Below are 16,747 nucleotides of genomic sequence, written 5' to 3'. Positions count from 1 at the left end.
ACCCAAATCGCCTCCAATGCTTTAATAGCCGCGCAAGATGATGCATATGGAAAACGATACTTCAACAGACACTCTCATTGCAGAGAAATGGCCATACCACCATCGACAAGCACACTAGCTCCCGTACAGTATCTGCTCAAATCACTGGCGAAGAACAGAACAGGTCCTACTAGATCCTCTGGCTCGCCTAGTCTCCCTAACGGTGCACGTCTCACTTGATCCGCTCGCTTCGCCGGATTAGACAGATCTTCACGATTGATATCAGTCTCGATTGTGCCTGCAGATTAAATGATCAATCAGCATATTACTTACACTACACAACTTTGTTGTTGCTGTGAAATTGGGGAGTTCTTGCAAAAATGTCGCTCACCAGGTAGAACCGAATTACACCTAATTCCCAAAGGTCCCAATGCGATCGCGCAGCTCTCCATCAGACTCTTTATACCCGCTTTTGTCGGTGTGTAATGACATTGTTCTCCTCCGCCCATCAAGGCTGAAATACTGCTTATTGACACTATCGACCCTCCCTTTGGTTCTTGCTTCGCCATCTGGTTTGCGACTGCTTGTACCGCGTAGAAGGCTCCGTTCAGGTTGACATCTTGTACCCGTTTCCACAAGTCGTGTGGGAGATCAAGGAAAGTGTGGAATGGGCATATGCCCGCGTTGGAGACTAGAACATCTATTCGAGAGAAGGCTTTCACTCCTTCTTCCACAATCTGCAACGACTCATCACAGTCAGCCTCTGCATTCTTACCACATATAAGAAGCGTTCGTCGGAAGATTGGACTTACGGCTGACGCGGTAGACGCTTGAGCGATATCGCCAGGAACGATCACGGTCTTAGCTCCCAATTTCGAACATTCAGCTTCTACTCCTTCTATGTCTTTCCTTGTCGAGTCTCCCAGATGATGCAGAATCACATTCGCCCCATTTCGTGCGGCACCTAAATATGACTCATGCGTCAGCAGGCTGGTATGTACATGCGGGAAACATTTGGTTCTGGAATACTCACCGATAGCGATGGCTCTACCTATCCCTGTCGAGCAGCCGGTGATAGCTACCACCTTTCCTTTGAGCAGACCAAACGACATTGTGACGATTGACAGCGATGGTATAGCTGGGATATTCGGGGGAGCTGCGAATTATAGTACTACTTCGGGGTGGACACGAGGTTTGAATATGTATTGGACTTTGCCGAATTTCTCAGGACAAGTTGTGCGGTACATTCATCACCCGAGTTGACCGAATTAGCGTGTCATTCACTTTAACCGGTCGACCATCCCGATCAGCCCGGTGGATAGAAATGCCGGGCGACTTAGCCTACTTGCAGTGCTTTACGTTTGGTACAGAAAGTACGTCTTGGTATATGTATGCCTATGTATGCTTGTGCTTGTGTAATACAACTTGCTTCTTATATCTTTTCTTCTTTGACTTTGACTTTGACTTTGACTTTGACTTTGGACTTAGAACGATATCTCAGAACACAGATAAGATAATTGACAAGATGCCTAAGGAGTGGCCTACTATTGTGAGTCTCTTCTTCAAGGTCCCAGCGTACAAGCGATATGTCCAGATCTCATCTGACGACCCTGACTGGGACATCCTTCTTAGGCTAAACTTGAAACCTTCATTCCCAGTGCCCAGGGGTCTGGTGGTGATTACCACAGGTGAGATCTCATGCTTCACCAATTACTTTTGTAGGAGACAGACTGACAACGTTGGTGAACAGACAAAAGGGAGGACATTGGAGTGAGTCAGACCGGTAATTTCCAGCGAAGTATTGGAGCTGATGAGCTCTTAAACAGTCATCCAAGGTGATATCTCATGTCCTATGCACAAATACCCGGACTGGAGGGAATCCAGAGCTAAATGGGGTATCGGAGTGCTCGGTTCCCTCTTTGGTAAGCTCCATCCTGAAGCATAATGAGAATTTCGACCAGGACAGTACTGATTTTTTCTGATAATGACAGTCAAGGTGACCGCTACCGATGGTACTGTTGGTTACGCTACTGGATTTGGTGGACCTCCAGCATGTTGGTTGATCGAAGAGCACTTCTCGAGATTCGTGGTCGGTGCCGATCCCAGAGATACCAACGCTATCTGGGATCAAATGTTCCGAGCGTCCATCTTCTACGGTAGAAAAGGTGAGCTTGCTCAAGATTCAAAGTTGTGATTCTTATCATCCTGCATTTCGCTGATCTTTTGGTTGTCTGCCTACTCCCTCGAATGACAGGTCTTCCCATGGCTGCTATCTCCGCAGTTGATCTCGCCATCTGGGACTTGCTCGGTAAGATCCGAGGTGAGCCAATTTACAAGATGATCGGAGGAAGAACCAAGAAAGAGATCCCATTGTACCTTACCGGACCCCAAAGTGCTTCAGCCAAGAAATTGGGCTTCTGGGGAAGCAAGGTCGCTTTGCCCCACGGTCCTCCCGATGGTGTGGAAGGAATCAGGAAGAACGTAGCGTTCTTGAAGGCTAAGAAGGACGAAGTCGGTCCTGATTATCCCCTGATGGTCGACTGCTGGATGTCCCTGGATGTGCCATACACTTTGCAATTAGTCAAGGTAGGTCTATCCTGACGTAGACTTAGGTGATGTCGATGCTGATCATATGCTGTGACGAACAACCAGGCAACTGAAGATGCTGGTGTCAAGATCCACTGGTGGGAAGAGGTTCTCCACCCTGATGATTTCGACGGACACCGAACGCTCAAGAAGGCTTTCCCTCACATCTTGTTCACCACCGGTGAACACGAATACTCCAAGTACGGATTCAGGAAGTTAATTGAAGATCGATCAATTGATATCCTCCAACCAGACGTTATGTGGCTTGGTGGTTTGACCGAATTGATCAAGGTTGCTGCGTGAGTCCACGAGCTCGGACTATCCTAGCAATGCAACAATACATTATTCATCCCGCTGACAACCTTTTCTGACTGCAGCATGGCAGCTGCTTACGACATTCCTGTGGTTCCTCACGGATCAGGTCCATACTCTTTCCACGCCATCATGTCATTCCCCAACTCAGACTTCTGTGAATACATCGTGAGTCGCTATGTCTCATTGACCAGAATGGACCAAAGGTGAAGTAGAAAGCTGATGGGGCATACATTGTCAGGCAAACTCGCCAGATGGTCACACGGTCCTACCTTCCTTCGGTGACTTGTTCACAAACGAAGTCCTCCCACATAACGGTAAAGTCAACTTGACGGACGAACCAGGATTCGGTCTTACCCTCAACCCGAATGCTCAGCTCGTACCATACTCAGACTTCTTCAAGCCTACAAAGGGTATTGGTTACGCTAGCGAGAAGCCCGAGGAGGTCGCTCAAGAAGCCTCTCATTAGGCCGGATTGTGGTCGTCAGGCAGCAGATTGGGTCGTATACGTAGCAAATGTAAAACAACCTTTTCATCACATATTCTGGGTTATGCATGCAGCAAATCATGTTCAAAGTGACACAAAGCATTATTGTTGCATGGCCAGTGAAGCAGGCGAAAATTACACATAGAAGTATTCTATATCCCGATGCAAAGTTAAATACGAAAGTACAACCTAGAGATAGGTCTCACAGCTAAGCTTCTACGCTGTGTCAGCCTGGAATAATCCCGCTGGGAGATCGAACCAAGAGTACAGATCCCCTAGACCAGGCTGCACTGCCCATACAGGCAAATGAGCCAAGTCGTGTTCTGGCGGTGTGACATGGGGCGTTTCTTGCATTTGGTTCTGGTGGACCGCACTGTACGCTGTTCGGTGGAAATCCAGTAAAACGTGTATGGCATCTGGTAGACTTGCTGAGGCGGTCCCACCGGTAAGGGAATTTTGCCATTTCCTCTTAGCGCGTTCAAGAAGCTTGACATACTGGTCTACGGCAGGTGTGTCAAACTGGGCATCTCGTATAGTCATATCAGAGATACACTTACTTGCTAAACTCCAGTAAAGGGCTTGCTCCTTCAACGCTGCTAGAATGGTATTGAAGTTCTCGTCGGGTTGTGTTTGATGGTTTAGGAAAGAGTGGACTGTCCATGTGTGTCAGCTATATTCTTGAACCGACTCCTGTAGCTCTTGAGCACACCTACCAAATATCACTCGTGCGGCGACCCAACATCCCCATATAAACATCGGACTCGACGTAGTCATCCATCCGAGAGCTCTTGCGCTGCTTGTGAGGTTGGCCATGGCTTTTGCCGAGTCGAGACACGTCGACACGTATGGTTCCTCAGGTTCACCATGAGCGGGATACGCGTGATTTCCGTTCAACTTGAGTAGGGTTCTGTCAAAGTCAGCTTCATCCCATGGTTCCGATACTCACGCGTAATAAGCCGCTTGCTATGTAGGAAGTCAGCTTTGTTCGCACTTGATGTGATATGCAAAGTTGGACCTACGATCATGAGCCTCATCCCCGGCGGTTCTATCCTTTCGAGCGGTGCATTTGCAAACCACCGCTTGGTAGACGCAGTCAACGCTAAAGTCTTGTCTTTCCTATTATTCATGGCCCGGCTGTCTCCGGGCTCAAGCATCTGACTCTGAAGCGTGTGTGCTCGACCAAGAAGATCGAGAGCTTCGACTAGATATGCCATGGGACTAACGTCATCTAGGTCAAAGTATAGTGTTTCTCGTTGGAAAATCGAGCGAAACGGCGGGCTTTGATGCCAGTCCTGCGGTGATTTAGCACGGTCTTAGCATACATGCATGTGGACACATGTCTGAGTGGGACCAGAGCGCTCGACGTCGTACGAGAATCATGACTTGCAAACGGATGCGAGTCGAGAAGAAGTAGTAACTCACAGATCGCGCCCAGACGGCGTCTGAACAAGGCAATCTCCTCTTGATGTCCGAATCCGGCAGTGCAAAATCCCATCCGGTTGCCACACACGCATATCTATCCAGGCAGAATATAAGCCAGAAGAGTCGTCTTCTTGATTCGTCTTCGTGCCAGGTGGTTGCTGGCGGTATGATTACGGTCCTGCTTAACGCCGGTATAGGAGCAATACTAGCCCAAGAAGGAGCTTCCTCTTCCTTCGACAAGCCCAGATGCACAGCTGATCTAGTGAGCAAAGCTAAGATTCCCCAACTACTCGGTCCTTGTTCCGAGCCTATCAGGTCTAAGGCTAATAATGCTAAAGCTTGCACCGAGGATATTGAGGTCGATTCGACAGCATGAGCGAGCACATGCTGTTTAGCCCGCTTCTTGATCAATTCTTTCGTACTGCTTAACCGCGGATCGGTCGACAGCCGTAACGTCACAACCACTATAGCGTGATGCACTATAGTCCATGGAGGCTTGAATTCCGGTATGCTGGGTGATAGTATAGGCGCCCAGGGGTGAATGTGTGTAAAGAATAGCGTCAAAAGATCGCGGACGATATCATCGCTGGGTAGGATGTGCGGATCGAGGAAGGAAGACGGCGATGCCATATTGACCCCCGGCGAGGTGTGCATCGCGAGGCTAGATGGGTCGAATCCATTGGTAGGGCTTGGATCAGTTGCGAAAGGTAAAGACTGTACTGATGGATTGGATAAGTTGGTTGGCAGTGACGTAAGTTGGGTTTGAGAAGGAGCGATGCTGGTCTGTATCAGAGGATTAAAGGTGTTGGATTGAGTACTTTGCAGGAAGGGATCATTTAGAGGCGTCTGGGTATCGTATGAAAATGACGGTCCAGCCGAGGGTCCAGCCTGTTGTATTTGCGCCAACCGACTCTCTTGCTCTGCCAATCTCTGTTCATATGTTTCTATCCTCTCCTCCAAAAGCTCTACCAGATAATCAGTATGACACTCTTCGATAATGGTCTGAGAAAATAGTCTGAGGACGCGTTCCCACGGACTGAGAGGTACTCACCGACTCGTTTGATCATTTCCAAGCCGGTCCCAGGCCGTAGACCAGGCTTCAGCTTGGGCGGGTAGAAGCATTCCGACGGCGCTTTGGCACAGTTCAGGCATGTCGGCTTGTTGCTATCGCATTCTGTGGGCAGCACGGACCAAGACACGGTGCATTAGCGTGATATCAGATACTACCATGTCAACGGGAGGAAGATTGTCCGAAGCAGATGAGAAGACGTACTGATCTTGCGCGAACGACATGGAGCACAAGTGATACTCAAGGCTGCATTGATAGACGTCCGTCGAGAGTCTGGTGATAGCTTCTCGGTGGGTACCTTGGGCATCTTGCGATGTCATGGATGAATGTCAAACGTGATGATGAGTGAAATGATATAAAAGGGGGAAATGGAGGAAATAGTCCGAAATAGCGCGGACTTTTGGGTAACTTAATACTTGCGTCAGGTCAGGGCGAAAACGACTCATCCATTTACCAAACAGCGTTTCCCCATGTGGTTCCCCGAATCCATGTCACAAGTAGATGTACGTATATCGTTCACATGGCGCAGTCCGAGACTGTCCAGATCCAGATAGAGTCTATGCTACTGTGTATGCATGCAATGGCTATACTGAGCATACTGAGCTATCTAAGGGGTCCTCAACGGAATCTAACGAGTCTTTTCTGAATTGCCCATTCGGATGCAAATATAGCCGGTGTCCATTTACCCCACTCTAGCTTCCCTAAAAATCCACATCCTCCAACTTCTTACCATCCTTCTCAACAGGCAAAGCAGCTATGACCACTGTTATCCATCGTGCTCCTTCTGGTCCTGCTTCCCAGGCATGTATCGTACCCGTCTGAACTACCAACTCTCCAGCTTTCACCACCGTCCGAGTCTCTCCTCCCTTTCCATCAGGCACAATCAGAGTCGCGCTTCCAGCTATGATAATATTGTAATCGATCGAGGAGGTCCGGTGCATACCTATCTTGAAGTTAGGTGCAACATCCGTGACTTGACCGTTTGTACCTCCGGGAAAGACCACACCGGGGACGTTCGCCATCGCTTGAGTTATGTGTTCGGCACTGATCACATGCGGATTGGTAGCTGGGACCCCACTAGCAGAGTACAAAGGGGTGATGTGGGCATGACCGTCGAGGACGGGTCGAAGGGGAACTCGGTCATCGTGCACTGTGACGCCAGAACCGTCCGTATCGCTTGCAGTATGGGTAGTGACGATTCTGCGGAGGGGCGCGACACTTCTTCCGTTGTTCGAGGACATTTTGAGTGGTGTAGTATTGGAGTGTTGGACAACGGGCTCAGATAGCTAGCTTTAGGGTCTGCTGCTTTCAGCGTCATTTGTTGCAGGTTGCTATGAAGATGATCTGCTTGATGTTGCTGTGGTTGAAGCAGGCCCGTGGTCGACGCGTGCATCGCCGAAAATCCCAACAAAGGGACGCACGGGGCGATGTTACCCCGGCCAAGTCGGATGCAGTTCCGGTATACCCTGATGTCATCATCTCCTGAAACTATTCCAAAGTTGACCCGAAATGAGATTTTGCTGACATTCTGATAGATAAGGTCAATTGACTGAATGCTCAACATGGAAGTGACTCCAACCAATCTAGTCCTTTCCGACACCTCAGTATGGTGACCGCGGAAGTACAACGAGTAAGCCAGAAGTCCAGCATACCCCGCCTCAACTGTTGGAGCAATACTGATCACGAGGCTTATTCGTAGACTATCAACGCTCTTCAAGCGAACTGGGTCTGGGTGCCGCAATGGGTCGACTCGTCGACTGAGAACACCGCTGCTCGGCTGGTATCCTTCACGCGAACAGTCAAGCTCGATGCTCGACCGAGAGAGGCCACGCTGCATTTCTCCGCCGATACGAGGTACAAGCTATTCGTAAATGGGCAGAGGGTATCTGTTGGTCCATCGAAAGGTCACTCGACTATTTGGTATTACGATACTTTGGACATCGCACCATGGTTGAAAGTAGGCGAGAATAAGCTGGAATTCTTGGTCATTAGGTACTTTGCCGGATCTAGAGGGGGTATGCCCTTTGAGAGGACTACATTTCCCGGGTTTACATGTATAGGAAGGATCGGTAACGAAGATGTGAACTCTGCCCAGGGATGGGATGTGGTTGTAGATGAAAGCAGGAGATACCCGACAGGCTTGCAGGATGATGTCTTCCTTCACGTACGTCAGCACAATCTTGTCCAAAGCCGATAGCTAAGATCCTATGTAGATCAACGAAAGAGTTTCCCCTCAACCGACCCCGAAATCTGTAAAGCCTGTCCCTTATGCTTTCAAGACACTTAACGGAGAGTTACCGCCCTGGAGACTGCAGCCGCGTTGTATCCCTTTGCCAGAAAGTACAGCCGTTTCTGTCAATACAATCAACGCTCTCAAGAGCACCGCCTCGGACGATGTATGGCGAGAATACCTATCGGGCAAAGGTTCTGTCACACTCGGCGAAAATACAAGGCACTCATTGGACATACAGGCCGATGTTCATTCTACTGCATTCGTACAATGGTCGTTCTCGGCCAAAGAAGACACGCAGATCAAGTTGAAATTGACCTATTCTGAAGGATATGAGTTAGAACCAAGATTTTACCCTTGGCTACGAACAAAGGCGAATCGACTAGATTCTAAGAATGGTCTACTGCTTGGACCATATGATGAGGTGACATTGGATATACCAGCTGGTCAGACTATTACGTACGAGCCATTCTGGTTCAGGACTTTCAGGTTGATCCGCTTCGAAGTCGAAGTCGGCAAGCAGCCGGTTCAACTTGTATCGTTCAAGGCTACTCAGGTCAACTATCCTCTGGATGTCAAGGGTGATTGGAGGGAAGCAGGGGACGAGTACAGCGAGAGGATCTGGGATGTCTCGATTAGGACATTGAGAAATTGTATGTTCGATGGCTATTCGGATTGTCCATTCTACGAGCAACTCCAGTGAGTGTCTGACAGGCTTTCACAATCTTGAACTCCGCTAAAACGGTGAATTCACTAGATATTCCGGAGACAGTCGGTCTGTCGGACTATTTCACTATCTCATATCTGGCGACGATCGTCTGATGCGACAAGCGATCATAAATTACGCTGCATCAATCACACCTGAAGGCCTGACGCAATCAAGATTCCCATCGCATGTCCCACAGATCATAGCTGCCTTCTCCCTTTACTGGATATTGCAAGTATGCGATCATCATCTCTACTTCGGTGATACAGCATTCACAAAATCTTTCATCCCTCGCATTGACGGGGTATTCGAATTCTTCGACCAGCATATCGACGAGCTCGGCTTGGTCAGTGGCATCTCGGAAGACATCTGGCAATACTGCGACTGGGTCACAACATGGTCTGCTACCGATGATCACCCGGACAAAGGGGTTCCTACTTCGGGCAGGAAAACGAATCGACACACCTACCTATCCCTCCTTTACGCTTACGTTCTTCAAAAAGCCTCAGCTCTGCTGAAACAAGTCGGCCGACCTGGCAATTCACTCGAATACGCAGAACGGTCATCTTCACTTAGACAAGCCATCAAGAAGCACTGCTACGACGGACAGTATTTCACAGACTCTACAGTGGACGTAGCGGACGATCTTTCGTATTCTCAGCACTGTCAAGTCTTCGCAGTCTTAGCCGACGTGCCCATGTCGCAAGAAGACAGAGTCAGGATACTAAAAGGGTCGTTTGGTGATAAAAAGTTCTCGAAATGTTCATACGTGATGATCTTCTACGCTTTACGCGCTTTCGCAATTGCCGGCGACGAGCCATATGAAGAGTACTACAAGACGGTATTCGAGCCTTGGAAGAGAATGTTGGACAATGGCTTAACAACATGGGAGGAGGACGATGTTAGGCAAAGGTCGGATTGTCATGCTTGGGGATCAGTACCTATTTACGAGTATTGTACGGAAGTAGCGGGGATCCAACCGCTCGAACCTGCTTTCAAGAAGATACTGTTTAAGCCTAGGATCAACCTGTCCGACAAGTTAGCCGTCAAGGTTGCATTAGGAAAAGAGAATCTAGCCACTGTATCTTGGAAGAAGGAGGGCGAGAAGAAGAGGGTCAATCTGAAATTGGAGAAGGAAGTAGAAGTTGTCAGTCAACTACGAGGTGAAAAAGCAGTAGAGCAAGGCAAAGTCACGGAATTGAGCTTCTTGGTATGATCAATTCGTACGGTTGCATTACTGCTCATGCATAGATGTCTAGGATACTACGGCTCTGCGTACATCTCTGAGAAGGAGACTGAGTATGACTTTCTCTGATTCATTGGGCAATCTTCACTGAGCATCCGGACATACGATTGCCGTCTCTCGAAGAAGCACAAAACCCGGATGAGCATCCGATATCCCGGACAATCATTGTCTTTATTTCTTTGCCGAGGTTTCACACAGACCACAGGGTCAATACAAACACACGAACCCGCCTTAGCAGCTCCTAAACCCTCCGAGACCCGGCGGTACCACCATAGCGGACATACGGACATACATATGTGTGCAACCATGGCAAGATGAATAGGCGCGATGGCAACAAAATGTCAACGTAAAAAAACGTGTTAACCGGATCAACATTTTACCGCTAGTCGTACATCCCTTGAACCTCAAAATAGCATTCCATTGCTCCGCACGGCGGCAAATCCAGAGAAGCAAGCCAGGATGACTTGTAGCAAAACGCCACCATCGAAAAAAAATACAGTAAATTGAGCTCAGGCACCGGGCCTAAATCAACACTAAACACTTCGGTCCTGCTGTGATGCCCTCCTCAGATGCTCATATTAGTATGTCTAAACGCTTCTCTCTCGATTTGCAGCATTTCCCTTTCTTGGCCAGCTGAACCCGGGGTAAAAGGTTGATGCTCAGTATAAGATCGCAAAAATGTTATACCGTTCATCAGGTGCTCCGGCACGGTTCTCCGTGGGTCACAGGGGGTCGCATGTCAAGATTTATAATTATCACCAATAGATATATAGATATCCAAATCATTCGTTTTCAATCAAGAAACTTCGGTCCGACCATCATTGCAAAGACATCTGTAGTAAGATCACGATCCTGCTAATCCATATACATATACAAGATGGCTCAGTTATCGGCTACGCCTCATAATCAGTCGGCGCAGGATATCGTTCCTGTCCACTCGATCACGAACGAGAAAGACCATGAAGTGGTGCACGCCGATCATCTTCAGACCGCGGAGGAGGTCAGAAGGACCATGTCTAAAGGTGGTCAAGTCCAGATGAGATCCAAGCACGATGATCTCGGCCTCTGGGCTACGGTCAAGCAGAATAAGGTCATTGCAGGCGTAGCTATGGCTGCTGCTTTCAGTGCTTCGCTTGAAGGATACCGTACGTCTTTTGACCGTGTACATTGCAAAGAGTGTAGAACATAGCTGATCATTCAATATTATCTACTGCACAGAGATCAACCTGAACGGAGGTATCATTTCCAATAAAGGCTTCATCGCCCTCATGCCTAGAGATGCCAAAGGCGCTATTCTCGGTAAATACGTATCAGCATGGGGTGGTATTCAGTCTACTGGTCAAACTTTAGGTCAAATTGTGAGTTACCATAATCGACTGACAACTTGTATCGATCTGATGATGGCCGATTGTTCCAGTTCTTGCAATACGCTACCGACGCTCTTGGTCGAAAAGTCGCAATGTACATCCTTTTTGCTTTCCTGGTTGCTGTGAGTCCTTCTTGCGTCACGTCATTTCCGATATTACCGAAGTGCTAATGCACGTCTTTACGCTATAAGAGTGTCATCGTCGAAAGTACGGTGAAAGGATGGCAGACCTGGCTCGTAGCTAAGCTGTTCTCCGGTATCGGTGTGGGGATGCTTCAAACCACTTTACCCGTTTACATCGCCGAAATCGCCCCTAACAATTTAAGAGGTTTCTTGATCAATGCTTATACCTTGTAAGTCGGGTGTCGGCAGAGCTGGATGGATTGTTGTCTTATGCTGAATATTCGGTCCTTTGTTCAGCTGGTTCTGCCTCGGACAGCTTTTAGCTGGTGTCGCCTTGAACGAGCTCAACGCTAGAAAGGTCAACTTCAAAGACGCGATCTACACCCAATGGGGAATGATCGGAATCATGGGTATCATCTTTGTCCTCCTTCCCGAATCCCCTTGGTGGTTGGTCGGTAAAGGCAAGCTCGATAAAGCCAGTCGGGTGTTGGAGAGATATTACGGACGAATCGAGGGATACAACGTCGCAGACGAAGTGAACGTCATGGTAGCTACCATCGAAGCGGAGCGAGTCACTGCTGCTCGGAACAACCAGGAGGGTCCATGGGCTGTATTCCAGGGGCGAAACCTCCTACGACTACTAATCGCTGCCGCGCCAAAGATCATCCAGCAATTCGTCGGTCTGTCGGTATTCAACTCGTACTCGACTTATTTCTTCCAATTGGCCGGAAACAAGAACCCCTTCCTCGTTACCGTAATTTTGGGATGCGTTCAATTGCTGGCTATGTTAATTACAGCTCCCCTTTCCGATTCCATCGGTAGAAGACCGTTGACCGTATACCCATACGGTATCACCAGTTTGTCCGTATTGGCTTTGGGAATCATTGGGTTCTTCGATTATTCTAGCAAGTCCCTCGGTTCGCTCTTGATCTTCTTCGCGTGTCTTGCTACTTTCACGACAACTGGAGCGTCTGCCATTGGTTATGGTGAGTCACCTCATCTGGTCTCGGAAACTAGCGTCATCACCCTCCTCGAACCGTAAACTCCGGCGCTTTCAAACGGTAACATCTTCTGGCTGTACTTTACGGATATCGCTGATCAATTTCGTTCCCCTGACAGTCTACGCAAGTGAGATCCCCACTTACCGACTTCGTGCTCGAACCAGGCAAGTCGTTCCCACATGATGTCTCAGAATTGTTTTTTCATGCTGACCTGACTTGTGTTGTTTGTTCACAGTGGATGGGGGTTGGCTCTTTCGAACATGGTCGCGATTTTGTTCAGTTTCTGCACGCCGCTTATGCTCAACGGCGACGCCAAATGGGGTGTCAAGACTGGACTATTCTTCGGTGTCGCCGGCTCTATCGCTACTGTCGTCGGATGGTTCATTTTGCCTGAAGTCGCCCGGAGATCGCCGGCGGAAATCGACGAGCTGTTCGAGAAAAAGGTCCCGCTCAGGAAGTTCAAGGGGTACAAGACCGAGGTGGAGATGGTGGCTGAGGAGAACAGGGCTATTCAGGAAGGAAGATAAGGTCTATATCAAAAGGTCGAAGGATCTTCAATCGTCAAACAGTTGACGTTATTATCGCGCAGAACGAAGGATTCTTTTGATGCAAACCATATTTGATCCCGCCAATCAGCGGAGCTCGCCGATATAAATACATTTGCATACGTAATCGTTTCTTATCATATTTCGATTCGCATACGGTTGAATGCGTGTAGCTTGCTTTTTCTTTTGCTTCTGAGCCCCTTGACCACTCCCGCCTGCATCGCTTGTTCGAAGATAAAGGCTACGAGTTTTCTACTAGTCGCTATTCCAATTTCCACTTGGGAAAGGTAGTCCACCTACACGCTGACGCGCGTTCTCCACTTTGTCATTCAACAGCAAGCACTGAGCTGACACGTGAAATCTCTTCGGTATGCGAATGTGCCGCTGGTAGCGCATGTTTTGCTCATATCCGCGGAGTTGCAGAATCCAAGACTGGTTCCGTCTGGTAGGAATGTCGCCCACAGGATCAGCCCCTAATTCACGTCGGTGATGGGAGAAGGATGGGACACATACCACCTCCAGCCCAGTAGACTTCAAAGGTATCTCCCCTCTTGTAGAAGTCCAGCATACCCCCTCCGCAAGGACAGGGACCGTTGAAGTAGTCCGGTGTCTTAGGATATTCGTAGAAGAGGTTCGGTTCAGTGCCATAACCGTTGTTCAAGAGATCGTTGCAACTTGGCGAATCTCCATTGACCAGCACACCACCGCTCAACGGGCAAGATTGGAGCACTCCATCTGAGAGTTCGCATATGTATTGTCCGTTGAAATGCCATACACTGATGTATCCTGCTAAAGCCGGAGCGGATAGTAACAAGGCTGCAAAGGCGGTGAGTGCGGAGTAGAACATGATGTTGTTGTACTTGATAGGTATGGTGTAAGCGAGTAGTGATTGATGAACTTTGGACTGAATGGACTGGAAGGTGTGGGATTTGAACAACGGATCAAAGCAAGATGAGAAAACTGACAGACTGGTATATGTACACCTCACGGGTGGCTAGGACTACAGCAGAGTGGGCACGATGCTTGTGAAGCTCATTCATTCATCGGCCGGCGGTGGTCTTGGCATTAATCGTTATGTGAGAGGCATATTCCAAGCGTGCGGCTAGCCTTTCAGCGTCCGTCACATACAATGTCTGGACACCGGCATCGCAGAATTCACACCGCTGCGAAGGTTAGGATCACTTGCCGATCAGGTGATACCGGGGCAAATGGATACCCCAAGAGAGAAACTAGTCGCTTTAGACTGCCAAGCCTCTCGTAACTTGACACTCGCAACATGAGCTATTGCTCCGTCGCCACTAGGCGTACCTTTCTCAGACACTTACTCATCATATTCACCGATCAAGGCAAGATTACCAGTAGATTGCAGCGACAGATTGCCCTGAGCCGTAGTAACAGGCACCCAGATTTCGGGTACCCCAGCTCGGTTCACCGAACCGTACCAACACCTCGTAAATTATCATACAGACTCAAGACCTTCGTGGATGTTCCTGCCCGTCGTCCTGCGCTGTGTGTCTCGCATGATGCCGGTAGGGATATCCAGCTGCAGCTGTGGTCTTAAATCATATCGATGAAGATCGAGAGATATCATATGCACACGGACGGACACAGTCTATCACAGGTTGATGGCGCCGTGCGCCGTCTCCCACTCAAAAGGCTTCTTCCTCAGTTTCTAAGAATATCCTTGATTCCGTATTCTGCATATATTCGTTCCACCGAGAGAAAGGGTACTACAATAGGTATAGCCCCGTTCATCATACCTTCTACAAGCAAGCGGAGTCGAAGGACTGGTTTCAGCCGCAGAAACCGCTGAAAAGTGAACGGAGAAGTCCAGTTACGCCTTTTTCGACTTAACAACAAGCGCTCAATTGACAAGAATACTCTCTTGCATACGAGTACGTCCCCGTGATGGCGCACAGCTTGGAGCCGTCATTACCATTGCAGTGTCCCAGAGACGCTACGGAGATGCATGACATGTGAGAACAAGCGCACGCACGGAACGAGGAGGAAAAGGAAGGAAAAGGCTTAACTTACTTCCATCACCGCCACTCCAATAAACCTCATAACCGTTTCCGGTATTGTAGAAGTCTAGAAGACCATCAGTCCCTTCAGGTCCGCCGCATGGACAAGGAGCATTGAAGGAATCGGGGAAATTGTTGTAAAAGAGATTCTCAGAAGTGGCATCGCCCGAGCTCAAGAAGGCATCGCAAGAAGGTGAGTCGCCCTCCATCACTTGTCCACCATTCTCGGGACAGTATTCGAGAACGTCCCCTTCGTACCCGCAAATATAGTTTCCGTCGTAGTTCCAGATACTGATCAAGCCGGCTAGAGCTGGGGACGAGAGTAGTAATAGGGAGATAGCAGCGGTGTGGATCGACGGGATCATCGTGAGTGGTTGCTTTTGATTGTTGAGGTTTGTGGAGTGAACGCGGATGTGGATGTGAAGTCAGTTGTATGTCGGTTCAAGTTTCGAATGTTGTAGATACTTCGGAAGTGGGTAAGGGGGAACAAAATTGCCTCTCGACGTCCTATATATATACCTTGAAGACACTTCTATGAATCTCAAAGACGGTCCGACCGTGCGGCAGAAAGACAGAAAGACAGACGTCGGTAAATTATCATATCACTTGGCATATCTATTTATTGCACATCGCTCAGAATAGGAGACCAAAATACATGTCATGCACGACATATGTTACCTATCTGATATGTGCATTTGTGTCTGTACCTGGCATCAATATTTAGTCTGAACCTTGTCGTCCTTCCACTCGGCATTTACTCATCAGCTGACGGAGTACCCTTAGCCTCCCCACCAATACAGTCCTGATAACAGTCGCGAAAGATCGCCTGATGGACGTAATCGGGCCGCAAGATTCAGTCTAAGGAAAGCCACTGACGACCCTAATCTTGTAATCAATAATACTGGAACTGTTCCCTATACACGCTTCGGCCGCACGAACCGTTTTTCCTTTAAGTTACCTCCATCTGCATTTGATAGGATAATTTAAATTACGAGAACGGAGATTGAGATAAGCTCATTCATTACCCCACCCGGCTCCACAAAACCGACTAACCGTAGAGCGTTAGTCACTCCCGGGGGTAAAGTCAATTTCTTTGTTACCGAGACATTCGGTTCGACCCTGCGATACACCCTCACCTGCTCTCTGCTTGAGCTCTCCCTGATTTGACCCCGAGGTATGTCAAGGGTCCACTTGTTTACGGTACGTTGCCCCACCCCACACCGGCTGACTTCGAGCGTCGACTCAAAGCTTGTTGATCTTGACCTTGTATTATTACACTGCTTGCTACGATCAGTTGATAACCAAGAGGAAGATCCATGTGGACACATGTGATTGAACCGACAGACCCCTGATTTAGCTCGACACCGTGACCGTCTGTCCCATGGTAATGGTACAATCATGAATTAATACATTTAATCCACCTTGATTTCGGTGGATGATCTCCCCGAGAGCAGTTTGCATCGTATCTAGGGAAATAGGCGAAATCGATACGGCTACCCAAGGTTACTGGCACTGACTTGCCTAGATAGGTGGGGGCGACTGGTGTCGAGACTGACATTGATTGCCGTTTTCTCTAAGTTACGGCGTTTCGTATGCGACCAGATATAGATGAGTATACGTCTTCCACTGTCACGTCAGGTACATTCTCCTATGT

The 16,747-nt window shown here is 48.7% G+C and overlaps 8 protein-coding genes across 8 annotated transcripts; 3 read left to right on the top strand and 5 right to left on the bottom strand.

Moving 5' to 3' along the window:
* Positions 1 to 74: 74 nt before the first annotated feature.
* I303_103330 (uncharacterized protein) lies at positions 75 to 1,091 on the bottom strand (the record flags this gene model as incomplete). Its single annotated transcript, XM_018406676.1, has 4 exons — positions 75 to 277; positions 371 to 716; positions 792 to 943; positions 1,013 to 1,091. 4 exons carry the CDS (start codon positions 1,089 to 1,091, stop codon positions 75 to 77), a joined length of 780 nt encoding a protein of 259 aa, XP_018263484.1.
* A 413-nt stretch (positions 1,092 to 1,504) lies between these two features.
* I303_103329 (uncharacterized protein) lies at positions 1,505 to 3,346 on the top strand (the record flags this gene model as incomplete). The annotated part of the gene is made up of 9 exons (XM_018406675.1): positions 1,505 to 1,528; positions 1,612 to 1,667; positions 1,730 to 1,749; positions 1,806 to 1,901; positions 1,971 to 2,144; positions 2,234 to 2,565; positions 2,632 to 2,864; positions 2,943 to 3,045; positions 3,119 to 3,346. 9 exons carry the CDS (start codon positions 1,505 to 1,507, stop codon positions 3,344 to 3,346), a joined length of 1,266 nt encoding a protein of 421 aa, XP_018263483.1.
* A 234-nt stretch (positions 3,347 to 3,580) lies between these two features.
* Positions 3,581 to 6,162, bottom strand: I303_103328 (uncharacterized protein; the record flags this gene model as incomplete). Its single annotated transcript, XM_065968740.1, has 8 exons — positions 3,581 to 3,864; positions 3,922 to 4,017; positions 4,078 to 4,157; positions 4,311 to 4,327; positions 4,384 to 4,656; positions 4,787 to 5,751; positions 5,838 to 5,960; positions 6,060 to 6,162. The coding sequence occupies 8 exons, from the start codon at positions 6,160 to 6,162 to the stop codon at positions 3,581 to 3,583; spliced, it is 1,941 nt and encodes a 646-aa protein (XP_065824812.1).
* Positions 6,163 to 6,556: 394 nt separating this feature from the next.
* I303_103327 (uncharacterized protein) lies at positions 6,557 to 7,096 on the bottom strand (the record flags this gene model as incomplete). The annotated part of the gene is made up of 1 exon (XM_018406673.1): positions 6,557 to 7,096. One exon carries the CDS (start codon positions 7,094 to 7,096, stop codon positions 6,557 to 6,559), a length of 540 nt encoding a protein of 179 aa, XP_018263481.1.
* Positions 7,097 to 7,461: 365 nt separating this feature from the next.
* On the top strand, positions 7,462 to 10,007 carry I303_103326 (uncharacterized protein; the record flags this gene model as incomplete). Its single annotated transcript, XM_018406672.1, has 4 exons — positions 7,462 to 7,485; positions 7,555 to 8,019; positions 8,069 to 8,784; positions 8,843 to 10,007. 4 exons carry the CDS (start codon positions 7,462 to 7,464, stop codon positions 10,005 to 10,007), a joined length of 2,370 nt encoding a protein of 789 aa, XP_018263480.1.
* A 907-nt stretch (positions 10,008 to 10,914) lies between these two features.
* I303_103325 (uncharacterized protein) lies at positions 10,915 to 13,054 on the top strand (the record flags this gene model as incomplete). The annotated part of the gene is made up of 7 exons (XM_065968739.1): positions 10,915 to 11,182; positions 11,256 to 11,395; positions 11,455 to 11,526; positions 11,596 to 11,756; positions 11,824 to 12,512; positions 12,646 to 12,691; positions 12,763 to 13,054. 7 exons carry the CDS (start codon positions 10,915 to 10,917, stop codon positions 13,052 to 13,054), a joined length of 1,668 nt encoding a protein of 555 aa, XP_065824811.1.
* Positions 13,055 to 13,550: 496 nt separating this feature from the next.
* I303_103324 (uncharacterized protein) lies at positions 13,551 to 13,919 on the bottom strand (the record flags this gene model as incomplete). Its single annotated transcript, XM_018406670.1, has 1 exon — positions 13,551 to 13,919. One exon carries the CDS (start codon positions 13,917 to 13,919, stop codon positions 13,551 to 13,553), a length of 369 nt encoding a protein of 122 aa, XP_018263478.1.
* A 1,003-nt stretch (positions 13,920 to 14,922) lies between these two features.
* On the bottom strand, positions 14,923 to 15,458 carry I303_103323 (uncharacterized protein; the record flags this gene model as incomplete). Its single annotated transcript, XM_018406669.1, has 2 exons — positions 14,923 to 15,029; positions 15,107 to 15,458. 2 exons carry the CDS (start codon positions 15,456 to 15,458, stop codon positions 14,923 to 14,925), a joined length of 459 nt encoding a protein of 152 aa, XP_018263477.1.
* Positions 15,459 to 16,747: the final 1,289 nt, after the last annotated feature.

Source organism: Kwoniella dejecticola, chromosome 4, assembly GCF_000512565.2.
Source record: "Kwoniella dejecticola CBS 10117 chromosome 4, complete sequence".
NCBI classification, from domain to species: domain Eukaryota; kingdom Fungi; phylum Basidiomycota; class Tremellomycetes; order Tremellales; family Cryptococcaceae; genus Kwoniella; species Kwoniella dejecticola.
This window is presented reverse-complemented; position numbering and strand designations above follow the sequence as displayed.